This window comes from Otolemur garnettii, unplaced genomic scaffold (genome assembly GCF_000181295.1).
Source record: "Otolemur garnettii isolate 467f Iridium unplaced genomic scaffold, OtoGar3 scaffold00003, whole genome shotgun sequence".
In the NCBI taxonomy this organism is placed as follows: domain Eukaryota; kingdom Metazoa; phylum Chordata; class Mammalia; order Primates; family Galagidae; genus Otolemur; species Otolemur garnettii.
The window spans coordinates 37591309-37612180 of record NW_003852398.1 but is presented as its reverse complement, the minus strand read 5'-3'; the positions used below and the strand labels follow the sequence as shown (position 1 = coordinate 37612180).

At 42.2% G+C, this 20872-nt stretch overlaps 1 protein-coding gene across 1 annotated transcript in view; it reads left to right on the top strand.

The window, feature by feature from the left end:
- KDM3B (lysine demethylase 3B) overlaps positions 1–20872 on the top strand; it is a 93381-nt gene that overhangs the window by 55409 nt on the left and 17100 nt on the right. The window contains exons 11-15 of the mRNA XM_012807071.2: positions 10632–10763; positions 14274–14401; positions 16117–16396; positions 17125–17381; positions 19995–20261. Of these exons, the coding sequence (XP_012662525.1) occupies positions 10632–10763; positions 14274–14401; positions 16117–16396; positions 17125–17381; positions 19995–20261 (1064 nt within the window). The remainder of the gene's footprint in view (positions 1–10631; positions 10764–14273; positions 14402–16116; positions 16397–17124; positions 17382–19994; positions 20262–20872) is intronic.

Below are 20872 nucleotides of genomic sequence, written 5' to 3'. Positions count from 1 at the left end.
GCCTTAGCCGGTTGAGCTACAGGCGCCGAGCCTGGTTCTTGCTTTATCTTAATACACGCCAGGACTCCTCCTTGTCTCCTGATCTCCTCATTTACTCTTCAAAGATAGTGTGGCCATTATACTACATACGGTAGATTAGAGCTTAAGCTATTGAGATTAAAATCTACTTTCACCTTTTATTATACTAACTGTAGTATCTTGGGCTAGGTACTTAATTCTTTGGATCCTTAGTTTCCTTGCCTGCGAATGATAAGTACTTCCCTTATGATGTTGTGATTATTAAATGAGATGGTGGGCATAGTGGCTCATGCCTGTAATCCCAGCACTTTGGGATTGCCTGAGCTCACAGGTTTAAGACCAGCCTGAGCTCGAGCAAGACCCTGAATCTAAAAAAAGCTGGACATTGTGGTGGGTACCTGTATAGTCCCAGCTACTTGGGAGGCTGAGGCAAGAGAATCACTTAAGCCCAAGAATCTGAGATTGCTGTGAAATATGATTTCATGGCACTCTACAAAGGGGGCAACAAAGTGAGCCTCTGTCTCAAAAATAAATAAAGATGTTGTATGTAAAGTGATTATAACAGAGTGTGACACTCACTAGATACTCCATAAATCTTAGCTGTTAGAGAAAGATTAACTGCTAAAGGAGTTCCTCTCCTGCTATCGACAATGAGAAAACTGGATAAAATATATGAAACCACAGTTTTAGACAGAGGCCAACAACTAGCACAGGACTATGATCCCTGAGAGACCAGAAAACGTAAGGTGATCCTTTTAATTCCCCTGGCTTACTAACTGGGGACAGTTTCTAGGCTGTAGGATAAGGAAAGGAAACTAAAGCAGAAATTGGTGACCCTCTGAGTAGAGACAGAGCTCAACGTCTGAGAAAGTGGGCTGGGCACAGTGGCTCACATCGTAATCCTAGCACTCTGGGAGGCCAAGGCGGGTGGATTGCTTGAGCTTATCAGTTTGAGACCTGCCTGGGCAAGAGTGAGACCCTGTCTCTACTAAAAATGAAAAACTGAGGCAAGAGGATCTCTTGAGCCCAAGAGTTTGAGGTAGTTGTGAGCTGTGACATAATGGCACTCTACCAAGGGTGATGTAGTAAAACTCTGTCTCCAAAAAAGAAAAGAAAAAGTCTGAGAAAGTGTGGCAAAGTGCTGAAGGGATAGGAACGGCATCAGAAATCTGCAGAGAAATCCTCTCAGTGTTTTGCCTACATAGTAATCTTTACACGTATAAGATGAAACTCCTCAAGGTCTAAGAGAGAACCATCAGAAAGTAATGGAGTGAATAATTCACAGAACTCAAAATTTGTATTCCCACTACCCAATGTGAAGAAACAGTAAGGCTGCATGCAGTGGCTCACACCTATAATCTTAGCACTCTGGGAGGCCGAGGCCGGTGGATTGCTTGAGCTCAGGAGTTCAAGTCCAGTCTGAGCAAGAGCAATACCCTGTCTCTACTAAAAATGAAAATACTAGCTGGGAGTTGTGGCAGGCGCCTCAAGTCCCAGCTACTTGGGAGGCGGAGGCAAGAGGATTGCTGAAGCTCAAGAGTTTGAGGTTGCTGTAAGCTATGACACCACAGCATTCTACCCAGGGTAACAGAGTGAGACTCTGTCTTAATTTAAAAAAAAAAAAAAAGAAAGAAAGAAAAGAAATAGTGGAGTCCAGAAGGGTCACACTTTACTATTGGGACTAATTTAGTCCCAAAATAAAAACTGCTCTAGAGTTGTCATAACAAAGTGTAAAGCAAACCTCAGAATAATCAAACTGATCTGCAAGGTACTTACTGTGCACCACACCAAAACCTAACACTCTTGGGGCACCGTGTAGCTCAGTGGGTAGGATTCCAGCCATATACACCAAGGCTGACAGGTTTGAACCTGGCCCAGATCGGCTGAAACAACAACTGCAACAATAACAACAAAAAAAATAATAGCCAGGTGTGGTGGGCACCTGTAATCCCAGCTACTTGGGAGGTGGAGGCAAGAGAATCACTTGAGCCCAAGAGTTGGAGTTGGAGGTTGCTGTGAGCTGTGACGCCTCAGCACTCTACCCAGGGTGATAGCTTGATACTCTGTCTCAAAAAAGCAAACAAAAAAACCTAACACTCTTTAAAGGGTTACAGTAAAATCAAGTGCTCAGAAGTGTAAAAGTCACAAAACTATGCATTCATTCAATAATTATGAAGTATGGGGTAGACAGCGATTTATGCCTGTAATCCCAATGCTTTTGGAGGCTTAGGCAGGAGGATCATTAAGGCTAGAAGTTGAAGACCAGCCTGGGCAACATAGCAAGACCTCATCTTCCCCCCAAAAAAGAAAAAATCATTTTTTAATTATCCACATGTGGTAGTGTATGCCTATTGTCCTAGCTACTCTGGAGGCTGAGGTGAGAGGATTGATTGCTTGAGCCCAGGAATTTGAGGTTATACTAAACTATGATTGGGCCACTGAACGTCAGCCTAGGTAGCAAAGTGAGACCTTATCACTTAAAAAAAAATTATCAGGCAGTGCCCATAGCTCAGTGGGGAGGGTGCCAGCCACATGCACTGAGGCTGGTAGGTTCAAACCCAGCCCCAGGCCAGCTAAAACAACGACAACTGCAACAAAAAAATAGCCAGGCATTGTGGCAGGTGCCTGTAGTCCTAGGTAGTTGGGAGGCTGAGGCAAGAGAATTGCTTAAGCCCAAGAAGTTTAGGTCGCTGTGAGCTGTGATGCCACAGCACTCTACCCAGGGCGACAGCTTGAGACTCTGTCTCAAAAAAAAAAAAAAAAGATCAGATATGCAAAAAGTAGGATAACATTGCACATAATCTAGGGCAAGGGGAATCAATCACAAAATTACAGAGATACCACAAAATTACAGAGATAATGGAATTCATAGAAAAGTACCTTAAAGATAATACAGAATTCATAGAAAAGTACCTTAGAGTAGCTATTATAAATCTTATACATATGCTTAAGGACATATACGAAAACATGAACATGATGACAGAAATAGAAAAGATATATAAAAGACTCCAATGAAACTTCCAGAAATAGGGCAGCGCCAATGGCTCAAAGGAGTAGGGCGCTGACCCCATATGCCAGAGGTGGTGGGTTCAAATCCAGCCCTGGCCAAAAAAAAAAAAGAAATTTCCAAAAATAGAAATATCTCAAATATTTATACTAAACATGATAACAGATTAGACACTGCGGAAGAGGAAAAAAAGGGAATTTAGGGGCATGGCAATTGAAACAATCTAAAATGAAGCATAGTTACTGGGTGAGGTGGCTCACGCTTGTAATCCTAGCACTCTGGGAGGCCAAGGTGGTGGGATAGCTTGACCTTACAAGTTCAAGACTAGCGTGAGCAAAAGCAAGACCCATCTCTACTAAAAATAGAAAAACCGAGGCAAGAGGATTTCTTAAGCCCTAGAGTTGGAGGTTGTTGTGAGCTATGATGCCACAGCACTCTACCAGGGCAACAGCTTGAGGCTCTGTCTCAAAAAAAAAAAGCAAATAACAATAAAATAAAGCATAGGGAGAAAAAATAAAAGACCTAAATGTATAAATTGAAGAGTACCTTGTAGAGCCATGGGAAATTTTGGGTAATCTCTAAAACATAAAATTGGAGTTCCAGAATGAAAAAGTGAGAGGACAGAGAGAAAAAAAAATTTTTAAATTTTCTAAATTTGATGAAAGTTGTGAACCACAAACCAACTGTAAACCACAAATAGAAGAAACATTAAGCATGTTTTGTGCAGAGTAACAAAGATTAAGAATGACAGCAATCTAGTCAGAAACCTTATAGGTCAGAAGTCAAAGAAATGACCCTGTAACATGCTAAAAACAAATCTGTTGACTTAGAATTCATACACAGTGAAAATCTCTTTCAATAATAAGAGTGAAATAGTCTTTCAGATCAAGAAAATCTAATAATGGCTGGGCACAGTGGTTCATGCCTATAATCCTAGCACTCTGGGAGGCCCAGGCAGATGGACTGCCTGAGCTCAGGAGTTGAAACCAACCTGAGCAAGAGTGAGACCTTGTCTCTTAAAAAAAAAAAAAAAAAGCCAGGAGTTGTGGCAGGTGATTATAATCCCAGCTACTTGGGAGGCTGAGGCAAGAGGATCACTTGAGCCCAAGAGTTTGAGATTGCTGAGCTATGACATCACAGCAGTCAACCCCAGGGCGACTGAGTGAGACTCTGTCTTAAAAAAGAAGTCTTCTAACAAAGAAAACTTAAGTCATTACAGCATGACAGTTACACTAGTATCAAAACCAAATGAAAAGCCAGGTGTGGTGGCTCATACCTGAAATCCTAGCACTTTGGGAGGCCGAGGAGACTGGATTGCTTGAGCTCAGGAGTTCAAGATCAGCCTGAGGCAGAGTGAGACCCTGTTCTCTAAAAATAGCCCGGCATTGTGGTAGGTGCCTATAATCCCCGCTACTTAGGAGGCTGAGGCTAGATAATCTCTTGAGCCAAGAAATTTGAGGTTGCTGTGAGCTATGACACCTTAGCACTCCAACAAGGGTGACAAAGTCAATTCTGTCTCAAAAACAAACTAATAAATAAAAGAAAATGAAAAGGGCGGCGCCTGTGGCTCAAAGGGGTAGGGTGCCGGCCCCATATGCTGGAGGTGGTGGGTTCAAGCCCAGCTCCCGCCAAAAACTACAAAAAAAAAAAAAAGAAGAAGAAGAAGAAAGAAATGAAAAGATAATGGCAAATAAAATTACAGCCCCCAAAGCCTTATTAATATAAATGTGAAAAAACAAATTTTTTTTTCTTGACACAGGGTATCACTTTGTTACCCAAAGGTTAAGTGCCATGACAGCATCATAGCTCACAGCAAGCTCAGACTTTTGGGCTCACATGATTCTCATGCTTCACCTTCCCAAATAGCTGGAACTACATACACATGCCAAAACGCCTGGCTAATTTTTCTTTTTTTTGAGACAGAGCCTCAAGTTGTCACCCTGGGTAGAGTGCTGTGGCATCACAGCTCATAGCAACCTTGAGCTCCTGGGCTCAAGCGATTCTCTTGCCTCGGTCTCCCAAGTAGCTGGGACTACAGGTGCCTGCCACAATGCCCAGCTATTTTTTGGTTGTTGTTGTCATTGCTATTTGGCAGGCCCAGGCTGGATTTGAACCCACCAGCTCTGGTGTATGTGGCTGGCGCCTTAGCCACTACAGGTGCCAAACCTACTTTTTCTGTTTTTACAGAGGCAGGATCTCACTCTTGTTCAGACTGATCTCTAAATGCCTGAGCTCAGGCAGTCTGCCCACCTCAGCCTCCCAGAGTGCTAGGATTACAGATAGTGAGCCACCACACACGACCAATGTAAAAATATTTTATAAAATTTAAGCGTTCCTCTTTGCCTACTTGCCCTGACAATGGAGGGAGGCCTATTTGCTGTCTATGGCAAATGTATCTTGCTCTGTAATCCTGTGTCTTGCTGTTACTCTGTAAACTGACCTTTCTCTTTCTCAGTAAACCTTGTTTCATGCTTGCTATAAAAATAATAATAATTAAGCAAATTTAAGTTAAGAGGCCAGATTGTCATGCCTACAATCATAGTACTCTGAGAGGCCTAGGCTGGTGAATTGCTTGAGCTCAGGAGTTTAAGACCAGCCTGAGCAAGAGTGAAACTCTGTCTCTACTAAAAGTAAACTAGGTAGATGTAGAGGTATAGGCCTGTAGTCCCAGCTACTCAGTAGGCTGAGGCCAGAGGATTGCTGAAGCCCAAGAGTTGGAGATTGCTGTGAGCTATGATACCATAGCACTCTACCCAGGGTGACAGAGTGAGACTCTATCTCAGAAAAAGAAGATCCAATGTTTAAAATGCAAAGAACCTTAGATAACCAAACCAATTCTGAAACAAAATAGTGTACTAAGTTAGACTGCTACTACTTTATTTCACAACCTAACATAAAGCTATAGTCAGGGCCGGGTGTAGTGGCTCACGCCTGTAATCCTAGCATTCTGGGAGACCGAGGCAGGTGGATTGCCCAAGCTCACGGATTTGAGACCAGCCTAAGCCAGAGCAGGACCTCATCTCTAAAAATAGCCAGGCATAGGTGGCGCCTGTGGCTCAGTGGGTAGGGTGCCGGCCCCATATACCAAGGGTGGCAGGTTCAAACGCAGCCCTGGATGAACTGCAACAAAAAAATAGCCAGGCGTTGTGGCAGGCACCTGTAGTCCCAACTACTTGGAGGCTGAGGCAAGAGAATAGCCTAAGCCCAGGCGTTGTGGCAGGCGCCTGTAGTCCCAACTACTTGGAGGCTGAGGCAAGAGAATAGCCTAAGCCCAGGTTTGGAGGTTGCCGTGAGCTATGATACTACGGCCCTCTACCCAGAGTGATAAAGTGAGACTGTCTCTACCAAAAAAAAAAAAAAAAAAAATAGCCGGGCGTTGTGGTGGGCACCTGTAGTCCCAGCCATTTGGGAGGCTTGAGGCAAGAGAATTGCTACAGCCCAAGAGTTTGTGGTTGCTGTGAGCTGTGACGCCATGGCACTCTACCCAGGGCAACAAAGTGAGACTCTGTCTTAAAAATAAAATAAAATATGGCTCGGCGCCTATAGCTCAACCGGCTAAGGCGCCAGCCACGTACACCTAAGGTGGTGGGTTCGAATCCCCAGCCCGGACCCGCCAAAACAACAATGACGGCTGCAACCAAAAAAAAAATAGCCGGGCGTTGTGGCAGGCGCCTGTGGTCCCAGCTACTTGGGAGGCAGAGGCAGGAGACTCGCTTGAGCCCAGGAGTTGGAGGTTGCTGTGAGCTGTAATGTCACGGCACTCTGCCCAGGGGGACAGCTTGAGGCTCTGTCTCAAAAAAAAAAAAAATAAAATAAAATAAAATAAAAAATAAATAAAGCTGTAGTCAGCAGGACTCTTCAGTAATTGAACACATGAGAGAGTCTACAAGTAATCCCTCACATAAACAGTTAATTGATTTTTTATTTTTGTAGAAGTGCCAAAGCAATTCAATGGGGGAAGAATAGTTTTTCCAACAGATGATATCAGAACAATTATGTATTCACAAGCAAAGACAAAAAATGAACCTCTGTCTTTATTTCATACTATACACTAACTCTGTTAGCATTTCTTTTAGTATTTTATGTTTCGTAACCAACCTAAAATTTCTAGAAAAAATAGAAAATCTTTATGTCCATGCACTAGACAGATATTTCTTAGATAGACACAAAAAGCCAAAGAAAAACAAACTAATATGCTTTTTTTCTTGTTCTTTTTTTTTGAGACGGTCTCGAGCTGTCACCCTGGGTAGAGTGCTATGATGTCGTAGCTCACAACAACCTCCAACTCTTGGGCTCAAGTGATCCTCTTGCCTCAGATTTTCTGTTTTTCTATTTTTAGTAGAGATGAGGTCTCGCTTTTGCTCAGGCTGATCTCAAACTCCTGACCTCAAGCAATCCACCCTCCTCAGCCTCCTAGAGTGCTAGGATTACAGATGTGAACCACCATGCCTGGCCTGTTTTTTTTTTTTTTTTTTTGAGACAGCGTCTCACTCAATCCCCTGAATAGAGTACTGTCACATCATAGCTCATAGCAACCTCAAAGTGCTGAACTCAAGCATTCTCCTTGCCTCAGCTCCGAAGAAGCTGGGGCTATAGGAGCCTACCACAACGCTGGGCTAGTACTTTTTTTTTGGAGACAAAGTCTCACTCCATTGCTTAGGCTTCAGGCTAGACATCATAGCTCACAGCAACCACAAGGAGGGCTCAAGTGCTCCTCCTGCCTCAGCTTCCCGAGTAGCTGGGACTAAAGGCTTGTGCACCCCTCCTGGCTAATTTTTTGAATTTTTTGGTATTGATAAAGAGTCTTGCTGTTCCCAGGTGGTCTCCAACTCCTGGCTTTACATGTTCCTCCCATCTTAGCCTCTGAAAGTGCTAGGATTAGAAGCATGAGCTACCACCCCCAAACCGATAGCAAATTTTTTTTGTTTGTTTTTGTTTTAGAGACAGAGTCTCACTTTGTCACTCTTGGTAGAGTGCCGTGGCATCACAGATCACAGCAACCTCCAGCTCTTGGGCTTAGGAGGTTCTCTTGCCTCAGCCTCCCAAGTAGCTGGGACTACAGGCACCCACAACAATGCCCTGCTATTTTTTTGTTGCAGTTTGGTGGAGGCCAGGTTCAAACCCGCCACCCTTGGTATGTGGGGCCAGTGCCCTACTCACTGAGCCACAGGCACTGCCTTGATATCAAATTTTAAATCCTTAGTTCTTCAACTATGATTATGCCATGAAACTCCAGCCTAGGCAATAGAGGGAAACCCCATTTCTCTAACAAAAAGAAAATTAGCTCTTCAAAATGCACTGGGATTTTTTTGCGGGGAAGTTACTTTGAAACACAGCCTCATTCTATTACCCTCAGTAGAGTACAGTAATGTCATAGCTCACAGCAACCACAAACTCTTGGGCCCAAGCCATCCTCTTGTCTCAGCCTCCAGAGTAGCTGGGACTACAGGCACCTGCCATGATGCCGGCCTGTTTTTCTAATTTGAGTAGAGAGAGGAGTTTTGTTCTTGCTCAGGCTGACCTCGAACTCCTGATATTAAGCAATCCACCTGCCTCAGCCTCCCAAAATGCTAGGATTACAGGCATGAGCCACCGTACCCAGCTAAAATGCACTGTTTTTTTTTTTGTTGTTTGGTTTGTTTTGTTTTGAGACAGAGTCTCACTTTGTCACCCTTGGTAGAGTGCTGTCATATATTAGCTCACAGCAACCTCAAACTCTTGGGCCCAGGCGATTCTCTTATCTCGGCCTCCTGAGTAGCTGGGACTACAGGCACCCACTACAACACCTGGCTGTTTTTAGAGACAGGGTCTCGGCTCTGGCTCAGGCAGTCCACCCACCTCTGTCTCCCAAAGGCACTGTTAAAAAAATAAAAAGACTAGAGTGGCGCCTGTGGCTCAAAGGAGTAGGGCACCAGCCCCATATGCCAGAGGTGGGTTCAAACCCAGCCCCAGCCAAAAACTGCAAAAACAAATTAAAAATTATAAAAAAAAGAAAGAAAGAAAGAAAAGACTGGCTACAGATTAGGAAAAAAGATTTGCTAATCACATATTTGCTAGAATTCTTTTATCCCTAGATCTTTCTCTAGATAAAAGATCTCTTTTATCTCTAAATAAAGCCTCTTATAACTCAATAATAAAAAGACAACCAAGCCAGTTTTTAAATGGGCAGAGGTTTGAACAAATATTTCATTAACAAAGATATGATCAGTGGCAGATAAGCACATGAAAGAAAAATTATCATTGAGCTTGGCATAGTTCATGCCTTTTATCCCAGCACTTTGGGAAGGTTAAAGTGGGAGGATTACTTGGGACCAGGAGTTTAAGGCCAACCTGGGCAAGATAAGAAGACCCTGTCTCTACTGGAAAAAAAAATTATTATTCATTAAGGAAATGCAAATTAAAACCATAATGAGAAATCATTATGTTGACTAGAATGGCTGACATTTTTTTTTGTTTGTTTTTTAGTTATTTTTTGGCCAGGGCTGGGTTTGAACCCGCCACCTCCAGCATATGGGACTGGCGCCTTACTCCTTTGAGCTACAGGCACCACCCTGAATGGCTGAAATTTTTAAAAACTTATAGTATCAAGTACTTGATAGGAATGCAGATTGGTAACATTACTTTGAAAAACAAGATCATTTCCTTATAAGTTGAAATTTACTATGTAACCCAGCAATCCTAAGTATTTAGAGAAATGAAAACATGTACATTGAAAGACTTGTACATGAATATTTACAGCAGCTTTATTCATAATAGCCAAAAATAGGAAACAGGCTGAGTAAGGTGTCTCACACCTGTGATCTTAGCCCTCTGGGAAGCCAAGGCAGGTGGATTTTGTGAGCTCAGGAGTTCAAGACCAGCCTGAGCAAGAGCCAGACCCCGTCTCTACTAACAATAGAAAAACTAGTTGGTGGTTGTGGCAGGTACCTGTAGTCTCAGCTACTTGCCAGGCTGAGGCAAGAGGATTGTCTGAGCCCAAGAGTTTGAGGTCCTTGTGAACTATCATGCCACAGCCCTCTACCCAAGGTGACAAAGACTCTGTCCCTGTCTCAAAAAAAAAAAAAAAAATAGGAAACAATCCAAATGGTCACCAGCTGATGAATAAGTAAACTAAGTATGGTATATCCATACCATGGAATACTACTACTCATCCATAAAAAGGAATAAATTATTGTCACATGCAATACTATATATAGATCAGTCTCAAAAGCATTATTCTAAGTGAAAGAAACCCAACACAAATGACTGCATTCTATTTGCTTCCATTTATATGAAATTCTAAAAAAGCAAAACTTTAGCATTAGAAAATTGATCACTAGTGGCCACAAGTTGAAGGAAGGGCATTGACTCAAGTAAACTGTTAGAAGTTTGGGTACAAATGTTTTATGTAGTGATTGTGGTAGTGTTGATAAAGTTGAATATGTTTCTCTAAACCTATTGAGGTATAAACATTTTTAATTGAATTATATATGTAAATTATACCTCAGTAAAGCAGATTTCTAAAAAGTTAGCTGTTTTCTTTTTTGGCCATGAGAAAACTATCCTACAGGGTTCTGAAACCTCAGCTCACGGAACGAGATCCATCTTGTGACCCTTATAAAATAAGTAAAATCATTCATTTCTATTTCAGAGACAGAGGAAATAGGTGATGAAGAGGTTTTCTCCTGGTTGAAGTGTGCAAAAGGACAGTCCCATGAACCAGAGAATCTCATGCCTACACAGATCATCCCTGGCACAGGTAAGGAAATGCCTTTTTCCAGTGTTTTTATTTTATTTATTTGTTTGTTTGTTTTTTATTTTTTATTGAGGCAGAGTCTTACTATATTACCCTCAGTAGAGTGCTGTGGTCTCACAGCTCACAGCAACCTCCAACTCTTGGGTGAAAGCAATTCTCTTGCCTCAGCCTCCTGAGTAGCTAGGACTATAGGCACCCGCCACAATGCCCAGCTTTTTTTTTTTTTTGAGACAAAGTCTCACTTTGTCACCCTTGGTAGTATGCTATAGCGTCACAGCTCACAGCAACCTTAAACTCTTGGGCTTAAGTGATTCTCTTGCCTCAGCCTCCCAAGTAGGTGGGACTATAGGCACCCCTCACAGTGCCTAGCTGTTTTTTGGTTGTAGTTGTAATTGGTTGGCAGGCCTGGGCTAGATTCAAACCCGCCAGCTCCAGTGTATATGGCTGGCGAACTAGCTGCTGAGCTACAGACACCGAGCCACACCCAGCTATTTTAGAGATGAGTTCTCCCACTTGCTCAGGCTGGTCCTGAACCTGTAAGCTCAGGCAGTCCACCCGCCTCCGCCTCCTAAGCTCAGGCAATCCACTGCCTCCGCCTCCCAGAGTGCTGGGATTATATGCGTGAGCCACTGTGCCTGGTCTTAGAAAACGTTTTTAGTTGAGATATTCACATACAATAAAATTTTTTATAGCCTTGGCAACAGATCTCATCTCTACAATAAAAAATATATAAATATTAGCCAGGTATTGTGGTGCTCACCTGTAGTCTCAGCTACTCAGGCTGAGGCAGAAGGATCCCTTGAGCCCAAGAGTTTGTGGCTGCAGGGAGCTGTGATTGTGCCACTGCAGTCCAGGCAGAGTGACAGAACGAAACCCTGTCTCTCTCTCTCTTTTTTTTTTTTTTTTGAGATAGAGTCTCATTCTGGTTCTCTGACTAGAGTTTTGTGGCATTATAGCTCACAGCAACCTCAAGTTCTTGGACTCAAGCGATCCTCTTGACTCAGTTTTTCTATTTTTAGTAGAGATGGCATGTCACCATTGTTCAGGCTGGTCTCCAACTCCTGAGCTCAGGCAATCCATCCACCTCAGCCTCTCAGAGTACTAAGATTATAGATGAAAGCCACTGTATCTGGCCTCACTGTCTCTTAAAAAAAAAAAATTCTCAAGTGCCTGTACTCCTAGTACTCTAGAAATCGGAAGTGGGTGGATTGCTTGAGCTCAGGAGTTCAAGACCAGCCTGAATAAGACCCTCCCCATCTCTACTAAAAATAGAAAAAACTAGCAAGGCTTGGTGGCACATGGCTGTTAGTCCCAGCTACTTGGGAGGTTGAGGCAAGAAGATTTAAGTTGAGTTTCACCAGCTTTCTCTGAAAATTTATATCTTTGGGGGTTTTTTATTCACTTGTTTTGTTAGTTTTCTTTTGTTTTGAGACTGAGTCTCACTCTATAGCCCTTGGTAGAGTGTTGTGACATCATAGCTCACAGCATCTTCAAACTCTAGAGCTCAAGTGATCCTCTTGCCACATCTTCCTGAGTAGCTGGGACTGTAAGAGCCTGCCACAATCCCAGCTAGTTTTTCTATTGTTAGTAGAGATGGGGAGGGTCTTATTCAGGCTAGTCTCAAACTCCTGAGCTCAGGCAATCCACCCACCTTGGCCTCCCAAAGTGTTAGGATTATAGGTGTGAGCTAGTACAGTCAGCTAAAAATTTGTATCTTTACATGCATGTTACAGTGTCTGTGGCTAATGCACACTCTACTCCTTTCTGGTCAAAGTAGCAGTTCAAGTTTCTAAGTATTATTTCACATCCCTATGGTTAGCTGGACCAAAATAGAAAAGCCCGTTTCTAGTATTCCAGAAAGATCTCTGGTTTTCAGCTTATAAAAATCCAGCTGAAGGGGGCAGCACCTGTGGCTGAAGGAGTAGGGCGCTGGCCCCATATGCCCAAGGTGGCGGGTTCAAACCCAGCCCCAGCCAAAAAAAAAAAAAATTCCAACTGAAGGCTCTGTAATAATGGCAGATATCTTAACAGTAGCAACAAGTGGTCGTATTTGTATCATCCCATCTTACTTCATTGATTTGTCTAGAAGTTTCTGTATGCCTCACCTCTATACTTCCTTTAACATACATGCATTGCAGATGGTGAATCTGCAAAACTACTGTCTATATTCTCATCCACTTAAGATAACTTTTGGAGCTGTCTCTACAAAATTAAAAATTAAAAGATTAGCCAGCCATGGTGGCACATACCTATAATCCAAGCTACTTAGGAGGCTGAGGCAGGAGGGTCACTGAAGTCCAGAAATTCAAGGTTACTGTGTGCTGTGATTACACCTCTGTACTACTCCTTCCTGGATGACAGAGTGAGACCCTGTTCTCGAAAAAAAAAAAAAAAACAAGAAAGAAAAGTTTGGCTGGGCTCAGTGGCTCAAGCCTATAATACTAGCATTCTGGGAGGCCAAGGCTATTGGATTGCTTGAACTCCTGAGTTAGAGACCAGCCTAAGCAAAATCAAGACCCCCATCTCTACCAGAAATAGAAAAACTTGAGACAAGAGGATTGCTTGAGCCCAAGAGTTAGAGGCTTCTGTGAGCTCTTATGCCATGGCACTTACCCAGGGTGACAGCTTAAAACTCTGTATTAAAAAAAAAAAAAAAAAAAGAAATGCTTTAGGTGAGCATCCCCTTGCTTCTAAACCAGAGGGCTTCTTGAGTACAGGGGTAGGATGCTTGCTCCCTGCTGGTTAAAGTATATTTAAATGTTTACCCATCAAAGTTTACATTGATCTATTTTGTTTTGTTTATGTTTTTTCTCATATAACTTACAGTGTAAAGTACATGATTCAAAATGTTAACACTTAGGGTGGTGCCTGTGGCTCAAAAGAGTAGGGCACCAGCCTCATATGCCGGAGGTGGCAGGTTCAAACCCAGTCCCAGCCAAAAAAAAAACTGCAAAATGTTAACACTTAAACATTAAGGAATCTACCCCTAGAGTTTATCTTGGTGGATACCTTGTTGATCTTTTTTTGGAGGCAGTCTCAAGCTGTCGCCCTGGGTAGAGCCATGGCATCATAGCTCACAGTAATCTCCAACTCTTGGGCTGAAGTGATCCTCTTGCCTCAGTTTTTCTATTTTTTAGTAGAGATGGGGGTCTTGCTTTTGCTCCAGGCTGGTCTCGAACTCCTAAGCTCAAGCAGTCCACCCACCTTGGCCTCCCAGAGTGCTAGGATTACAGATGGGAGCCACCATGTCCGGCCTACCTTATTGATCTTTACTAAAGAAGGGAGAGACTACAGCTTAGTCACTCAGAGTACACAGAACTCCAGGGTCAGATAAACCAGGTTAAAGTCAGTACTTTTATTTACCTACTTTATTTACTTGAGCAAAGCAGTTACCTCACTGAAATGTGGTAAAGATTTAGGGAGATACAATGTAAAGAATGTTTTTAGCACAGTATGTGGCATGTACAAATGCTATGATGTTAATTGTTATTGTTATTTCCCCCTCCCCCCCAGCTCTTTACAATATTGGAGACATGGTACATGCTGCCCGGGGGAAGTGGGGAATTAAAGCAAACTGCCCTTGTATTAGTCGACAGAATAAATCTGTGTTGAGACCTGCTGTCACTAATGGGATGTCTCAGGTAATGTGGTGTGTGTGTGAGTATAACTGAGTGCAGCTTAAATTCTTTGTACCAGCAAATGCCCTATTTTCAACTGTCTTGTCCCAAGCTATTATAGGATTCCTGGGAAATTAAAGGATGGGGAAGCCTTTCTAGAGGGAGCCCAAAAAAATTTATTCAAAAGATTTTTTTTCTTGACTAGTATGGTTTCTCTTCATTCATCTTTAAACAAATTCACACTTTGTTGATAAATACCACAAACATATTCTTTGCCTTTTGTCAAGATGTATACCTCGGAGTTGACAGAAATTTGAAGATTTGCATGCTGAGTTCAGAGATAGTGGTTTTCTTCTTCTTCTTCTTCTTCTTCTTCTTCTTCTTCTTTTTTTTTTTGAGACAGTCTCACTTTGTCACCTTCGGTAGAGTGCTCTGGCATCACATCTCACAGCAACCTCAAACTCTTGAGCTCAAGTGATTCTCTCTTTTTTGTTGTTGTTGTTCATTTGTTTGTTTTGAGATGGAGCCTCAAGCTGTCACCCTGGGTAGAGTGCCATGGCATCATAGCAACATCCAAATCCTAGGCTCTCAAGCAATTCTCCTGCTTCCACCTCCCAAGTGGCTGGACTACTGGTGCCCGCCACAATGCCCAGCTATTTTTTGGTTGCAGCCATCATTGTTGTTTGGTGGGCCTGGGCTGGATTTGAACTTGCCAGCTCAGGTATATGTGGCTGGTGCCTTAGCTGCTTGAGCCACAGGCATCAAGCTTCAATTGATTCTTTTGCCTCAGCCTTCCAAGTAGTTAGAACTACAGATGTCCCCCCCCACATCACTTGGCTACTTTTAGAGACAGGTCTCCTGGCTCAGGCTGGTCTCAAACCTGTCAACTCAGGCAATCCACCTGGCCTTGGCCTCTCAAAATTCTGGGATTATAGGCATGAGCCACTGCACCCAACCCTGGGATATATATTTTAGTAAAGGTGACATATAAAGTATGCAAATACTCTAAATAGAGCAAATCATTTGGAAAAATTAGTAATTAAATAATAAATATTTATTGAGCATTTATTTACATGTACCTGAACTATGCTTAAGCCCTTTGCATGTACTGTTTAAATTTTCAGACCTCTTGACCTCTATGAGGTCAAATTTTAATCACTAGTTTGCCATTGCAGAAAGTGTATCAAGCATATTACATCTTTATTTTAGATTATAAACTTCAAATTTTTTCTAGGGCTCTTTCTGTAGACCCAGGCATGGTTTCTGGCATGTTTTGGGACTCAGTAAATACATGTTGAACTAAAGAATGAATGGAATAGGCTTGGTGCTATGCTCAGTGGTTAGGGCACCAGCCACATACACCAGGGCTGGCGGGTTCAAACCCAGCTCAGGCCTGCCAAACAACAATGACATCTACAACAAAAATATAGCCAGGCGTTATAGCAGGCGCCTATAGTCCTAGCTACTTGAGAAGCTGAGGCAAGAGAATCGCTTAAGCCCAAGAGTTTAAGGTTGCTGTGAGCTGTGACACCATGGCACTCTACCAAGGGCAACATAATGAGACTCTGTCTCAAAAATAAAAAATAAGAAGAAAAGAATGGATGGAAGAGTAGTGTACAGAACAGTTTCAGATTATTCTTCCCAGACACGTTTAGTGTCTGAAGCCATTATAATTGTGATTTGTTCGTTTTTCCTACCCAAGGAAAGAACCCTAACCATGCTGGCCTTCTGTGTTTCAGCTTCCTAGCATAAACCCTAGTGCCTCTTCTGGAAATGAAACTGCCTTCTCAGGTGGAGGAGGAACTGCAACAATAACAACTCCAGGGCCCGACCATGTTCCCAAAGCTGACAGCACTGACATCAGAACTGAAGAGCCTCTGAAAGCAGACAGTTCAGCATCAAATAGCAATAGTGAGCTAAAAGCCATTAGGCCTCCTTGTCCTGATACAGCCCAACCCTCCTCTGCCCTGCACTGGTTGGCTGATTTAGCAACTCAGAAGGCTAAAGAAGAAACAAAAGGTGAGATGAACATAAGCTTGCCGGTTCTGGAACTCATGAGTTATTCTGGGATTCTTTGAACACACATTACCTTCCACATTTATGAAACATGCCACTCCTTTTTCTGGCTGCTCACATGAAATGAGGGAATTTCTTTCTAGAAGTAGAGCTTTTTTAGAAAAGCAAGTGCCTGGGCCCTAACCTAGGCCTCCTTAGTCAGGATTCATACTAAGTTTCTAACAGACTTCTCAGATGGTTCTGTTACATAGCTAGGGTTGAGAGCTAGACTTAGAGCAACAATTTTCAATGTGCACAAGAGTCCCCCCTGGGGACCTGTGAAAAATGCAGATTCACATGCCTCACCCAAAACTATACAATCACAATCTCTTGAGGTAAGACCAACAATCTCCGTTTTTAAAAAGCACTTCAGGTGATTTAAATAGAAGTGTTCTGGAGACCTACTTGAGAACACTATCTTAGAAAGAGAAGGAGACAAAAGATGGATGGAAACAAAAGGAGTTTGAAATCCAGATCAGGAAAAGAAAGGAAGAGGTAAGAGAGTTCCTCCTTGGCCATAAGACCTATATTCATAGCTTATCAGGCTTCACCCAGACAAACCATACATAGTTTGGGGGGCAGGGGAAAGGAGAGAGTCTTTCCTCCTTCCGACTTGGTTGATTTTTAGGAGTCACTTGTCTGTGGAATATTCCATATCATGCCTAATGCTATTCCTGGTTATGTTCTTACAGAAGCAGGGTCCCTGAGGTCGGTGCTCAGTAAAGAGTCTCATTCACCCTTTGGGCTGGACTCATTCAACTCCACTGCAAAGATCTCTCCATTGACTCCAAAGCTTTTTAACAGTCTGTTACTGGGTCCCACTGCCTCCAACAACAAAACCGAAGGCTCTAGCCTTCGAGACCTCCTTCACTCCGGGCCTGGAAAGCTTCCTCAAACCCCCTTGGACACAGGCATACCCTTCCCCCCGGTCTTCTCTGCATCCTCAGCAGTAAGTGTCCTATCTACAACTCTAGCCTTTGCTGCTTTTCCACTAGACAGCCATCAGAGATCTGATGATAATTGTGTTAGAGGGTATATGATGATTTGTGTTCTCTACATTATCCGTCAAGCTGACAAGATTCTCTTTTGCGTTAAGTTTTGGGAATGTTTGAGATCCTTTTAAGTAGTGAACAATTTTTTTACATAGTCAATGCATTCATACTGTATTCTCTTGGTTATATAATAGTCATCTCAAACTTTTAACACATCTGAAACTGAACTGATCTTCTGCCCCTAAGCCTGTGCCTCCTTAGTTTTTTCTTTTGGTTAGTAGCATTTCTATCCTTCCAGTTACTTGTATCAGAAATCTTAAAGAATCATTTAGGACACCCCTGTCTTAACATTTCATATCTAATTTCTGAGCAGATCTTTCAGTTTAATCTTTAAAATGTACCTAACGTTCACCTATTTCTCTTCAGCTCTACTGCTTCCTTTCTGGTCTGAGCCAACATACTCTCTCACCTAAATTTTTGCAGTAAATTACTGACAGATGCCTTTGTTTCTTCCCTTTATATGCTACAGTCTATTTTCAACAAAGTAAAGTGACCCTTTTAAAATACAAGCCAGATCATGTCGCTTCTGCCTAAAATTCTCCCATGGCTTCCTATTTCTCTCATAACTTAAGCAAAGTCCTTATAGTGCTTAAAGATGAGCAGAGTCCAGAGCCTGACTAGGAGGCTCTAGTCTTATCTATTCCTTTCCCCTCACCTCTGTGACTTCATCTGCTATTCTCCTTCTTACTCAGTCTGTTCCAGCCCCATCGTCTTCCTTGCTATTCCTTGAACATGGTCAGGTATGCTGTATGCTACCTCTTTAGGGCCTTTGCACTTGTTTCATCCACTAAAAATTTCTTTCCCATTTAACCATATGGCTAGCTTCATCATCACCTTCCTCTCCTCCCTCCTGAAATGTCATCCTCAGTAAACCTGTCTTTGTACATTACCCTTTTAAAAGTCCATTACACTCCCATCTGACACACTATTTTCTCTGCTTTATGTTTTTTATAACACTTAACTACAATGTTTTCTTTTCTGTCTTTCACTTCTTCTCAAGGCATTTTTTACTGTTTTATTCACCAGTATATTCCTAGTGCCACAAAGTTTAATCCATAGTCGTCATGTCTAATAAGCATTTATTGAATGAATTCAGGGGATATAAAACTTTAAAAATACAAATGGGTTTATATGAAAAGTCTCCTTATCATCCTCATCTCCCCATCATTTGTTTCCCATTCTGGAGGTTACTGTTTTCTCTTGAGTGCTATACTTCAGTGGTATTATCATGTATTTATAGTTTTTGTCTTCCTTCTTTTTATACACATATTCTACACCTTGCTTTTCTGTTTTTTATGTCATGCAGATCATTCCAAACAAGTAAATAAATATATTTCTCCTTCTATTTTATGATTAATGGCTGAAATTTGATGAACTGTGTGTGGCTAAGCAGTGCACAGTTTGGGTTATTTGGTTCTCTTTTGGATAAGTAACGTTTAAAAAAGCAAGTGCTTTGGGAGACCAAGGCTGGGAGGATTGCTTGAGGCCAGGAATTCAAGACCTATCTGAACATTATGGCGAGACCCCATCTCTTAATTTTTTAATTAGCTGGGGATGGTGACATGTGCCTGTGGTCCCAGTTACTTGTAAAGTTGAGGTGGGAGGATCGTTTAAGCCCAAGGGTTTAAAGTTATAGTGAGCTATATAATCATGCCACTGCACTGTAGCCTATACAACAGAGTGAGATACTGTCTCAAAAAAAAAAAAAAGGCAAACAAAACAATTATTTTGAGCTCTATTTTATTTGTATTTGCTCATATTCCCAGTTTGTTTTAAATTTCCCAATATGATGTGTGATTACATACTTGATCGCACTAATGACTAGTCATACTTTAGACATACAATTATTAAGTTTATTAAAGCTCTCCCCCTTTCAGTTCCATGACCTTAGATGTGTTGCTTTCATCGCTAGGCCTGAGCTTTCCCATCAGCTGAAACAGATTAAGAGATTCTCAATGGGATGGTAGGGAGGGAAGAATTGGAAAGTAGGAGAATGCTTTCAGAATACACTGGTTCCTCTTGGACACTCTTGTATACCCTTTATTGTTGTATACCCTGATAGAAAACCACTGCCTTAGCAAGTCATTGAGCTATTTAATTGAAGTATTATATCTCTTGGACCTTCTGGCTAGAAAAGATTTAGTAACTCCCAAACTAAATGATCTTTTTTCACTCAGTTACGGCAGTTTGTGATCTCTATAGTCTGTGTGCATATGCGAAATACAGGACTAAGTGCCAGAGGTATTTCTTAGGTCTCAAATCTCTTGAAGCAGAAGGGATCTTTCTGTATTTTCCTTTAATGAATGTAAGGCAAGAAAAAGAAGGATATGAAGGATAGAGGAATTTAAGATACTGACTTATTAGTGTCCCCCAGCCCCTATTGCAAAGCTATTCTAATTACTTTGGTAGAATTAGAGAGATCAAAACTGTGCATATAGCAGAGACAGTTTTGAGAATGCTTTTCTCATGGTGCCTCAGTCAAGCTTACCTGATGGGTTTGTGTCTGGCAGGGAGTGAAGAGCAAGGCCAGCCTACCCAACTTTCTTGACCACATTATTGCCTCAGTGGTGGAAAACAAGAAAACCTCAGATGCCTCAAAACGGGCCTGCAACTTGACTGATACCCAAAAGGAAGTGAAGGAGATGGTGATGGGGTTAAACGTACTAGACCCCCATACTTCTCACTCCTGGCTCTGTGATGGGAGGCTTCTGTGTCTCCATGACCCCAGCAACAAAAACAATTGGAAGATCTTCCGGGAGTGTTGGAAGCAAGGTCAGGTAAGCAAGAATAAGTAGTCCCAGTGCCAGCTGTCTGCCTGGTTGCCACACCTACCGGGGTAATTCCAGGTCTCTCTGGGAGATCTTTTGCCAGGGATATTTAGATGTAGTACTTTGCTATAATAGCCTTGCTACTCTGAGTTGTTTGAGGTTTTTTAAATCAAGAAGATTCCTAAAAATACACTGTTAGAACTTTTATTTCTAAGTTATATAGTTCTGTGTTCTTAACAGGGCAATTGAAATTCTTGTTAGGTGTTGATCTGGTGTTGATGACACCTTTGGAGGAAAATCCTTCAATGTCATACAAGGTGAGATAAGAACATTGATGGAGGTATATGGTAATTTTCTAGGTAAATGTTTTAAGGCCACTGAAGTTTATAATAGTATGACAACACCTGCCTGGCACAGGGGCTCACGCCAGTAATCCTAGCACTCTGGGAGGCCAAGGCAGGTGGATTGCCTGAGCTCGCAGGTTTGAGACCAGTCTGAGCCAGAGTGAGACCTTGTCTCTAAAAATAGTGAGGCATTGTGGCAGATGCCTATAGTCCCAGCTACTTGGGAGGCTGAGTTAAGACAGGGCGACAAAGTGTGACTCTGTCTCAAAAAAAAAA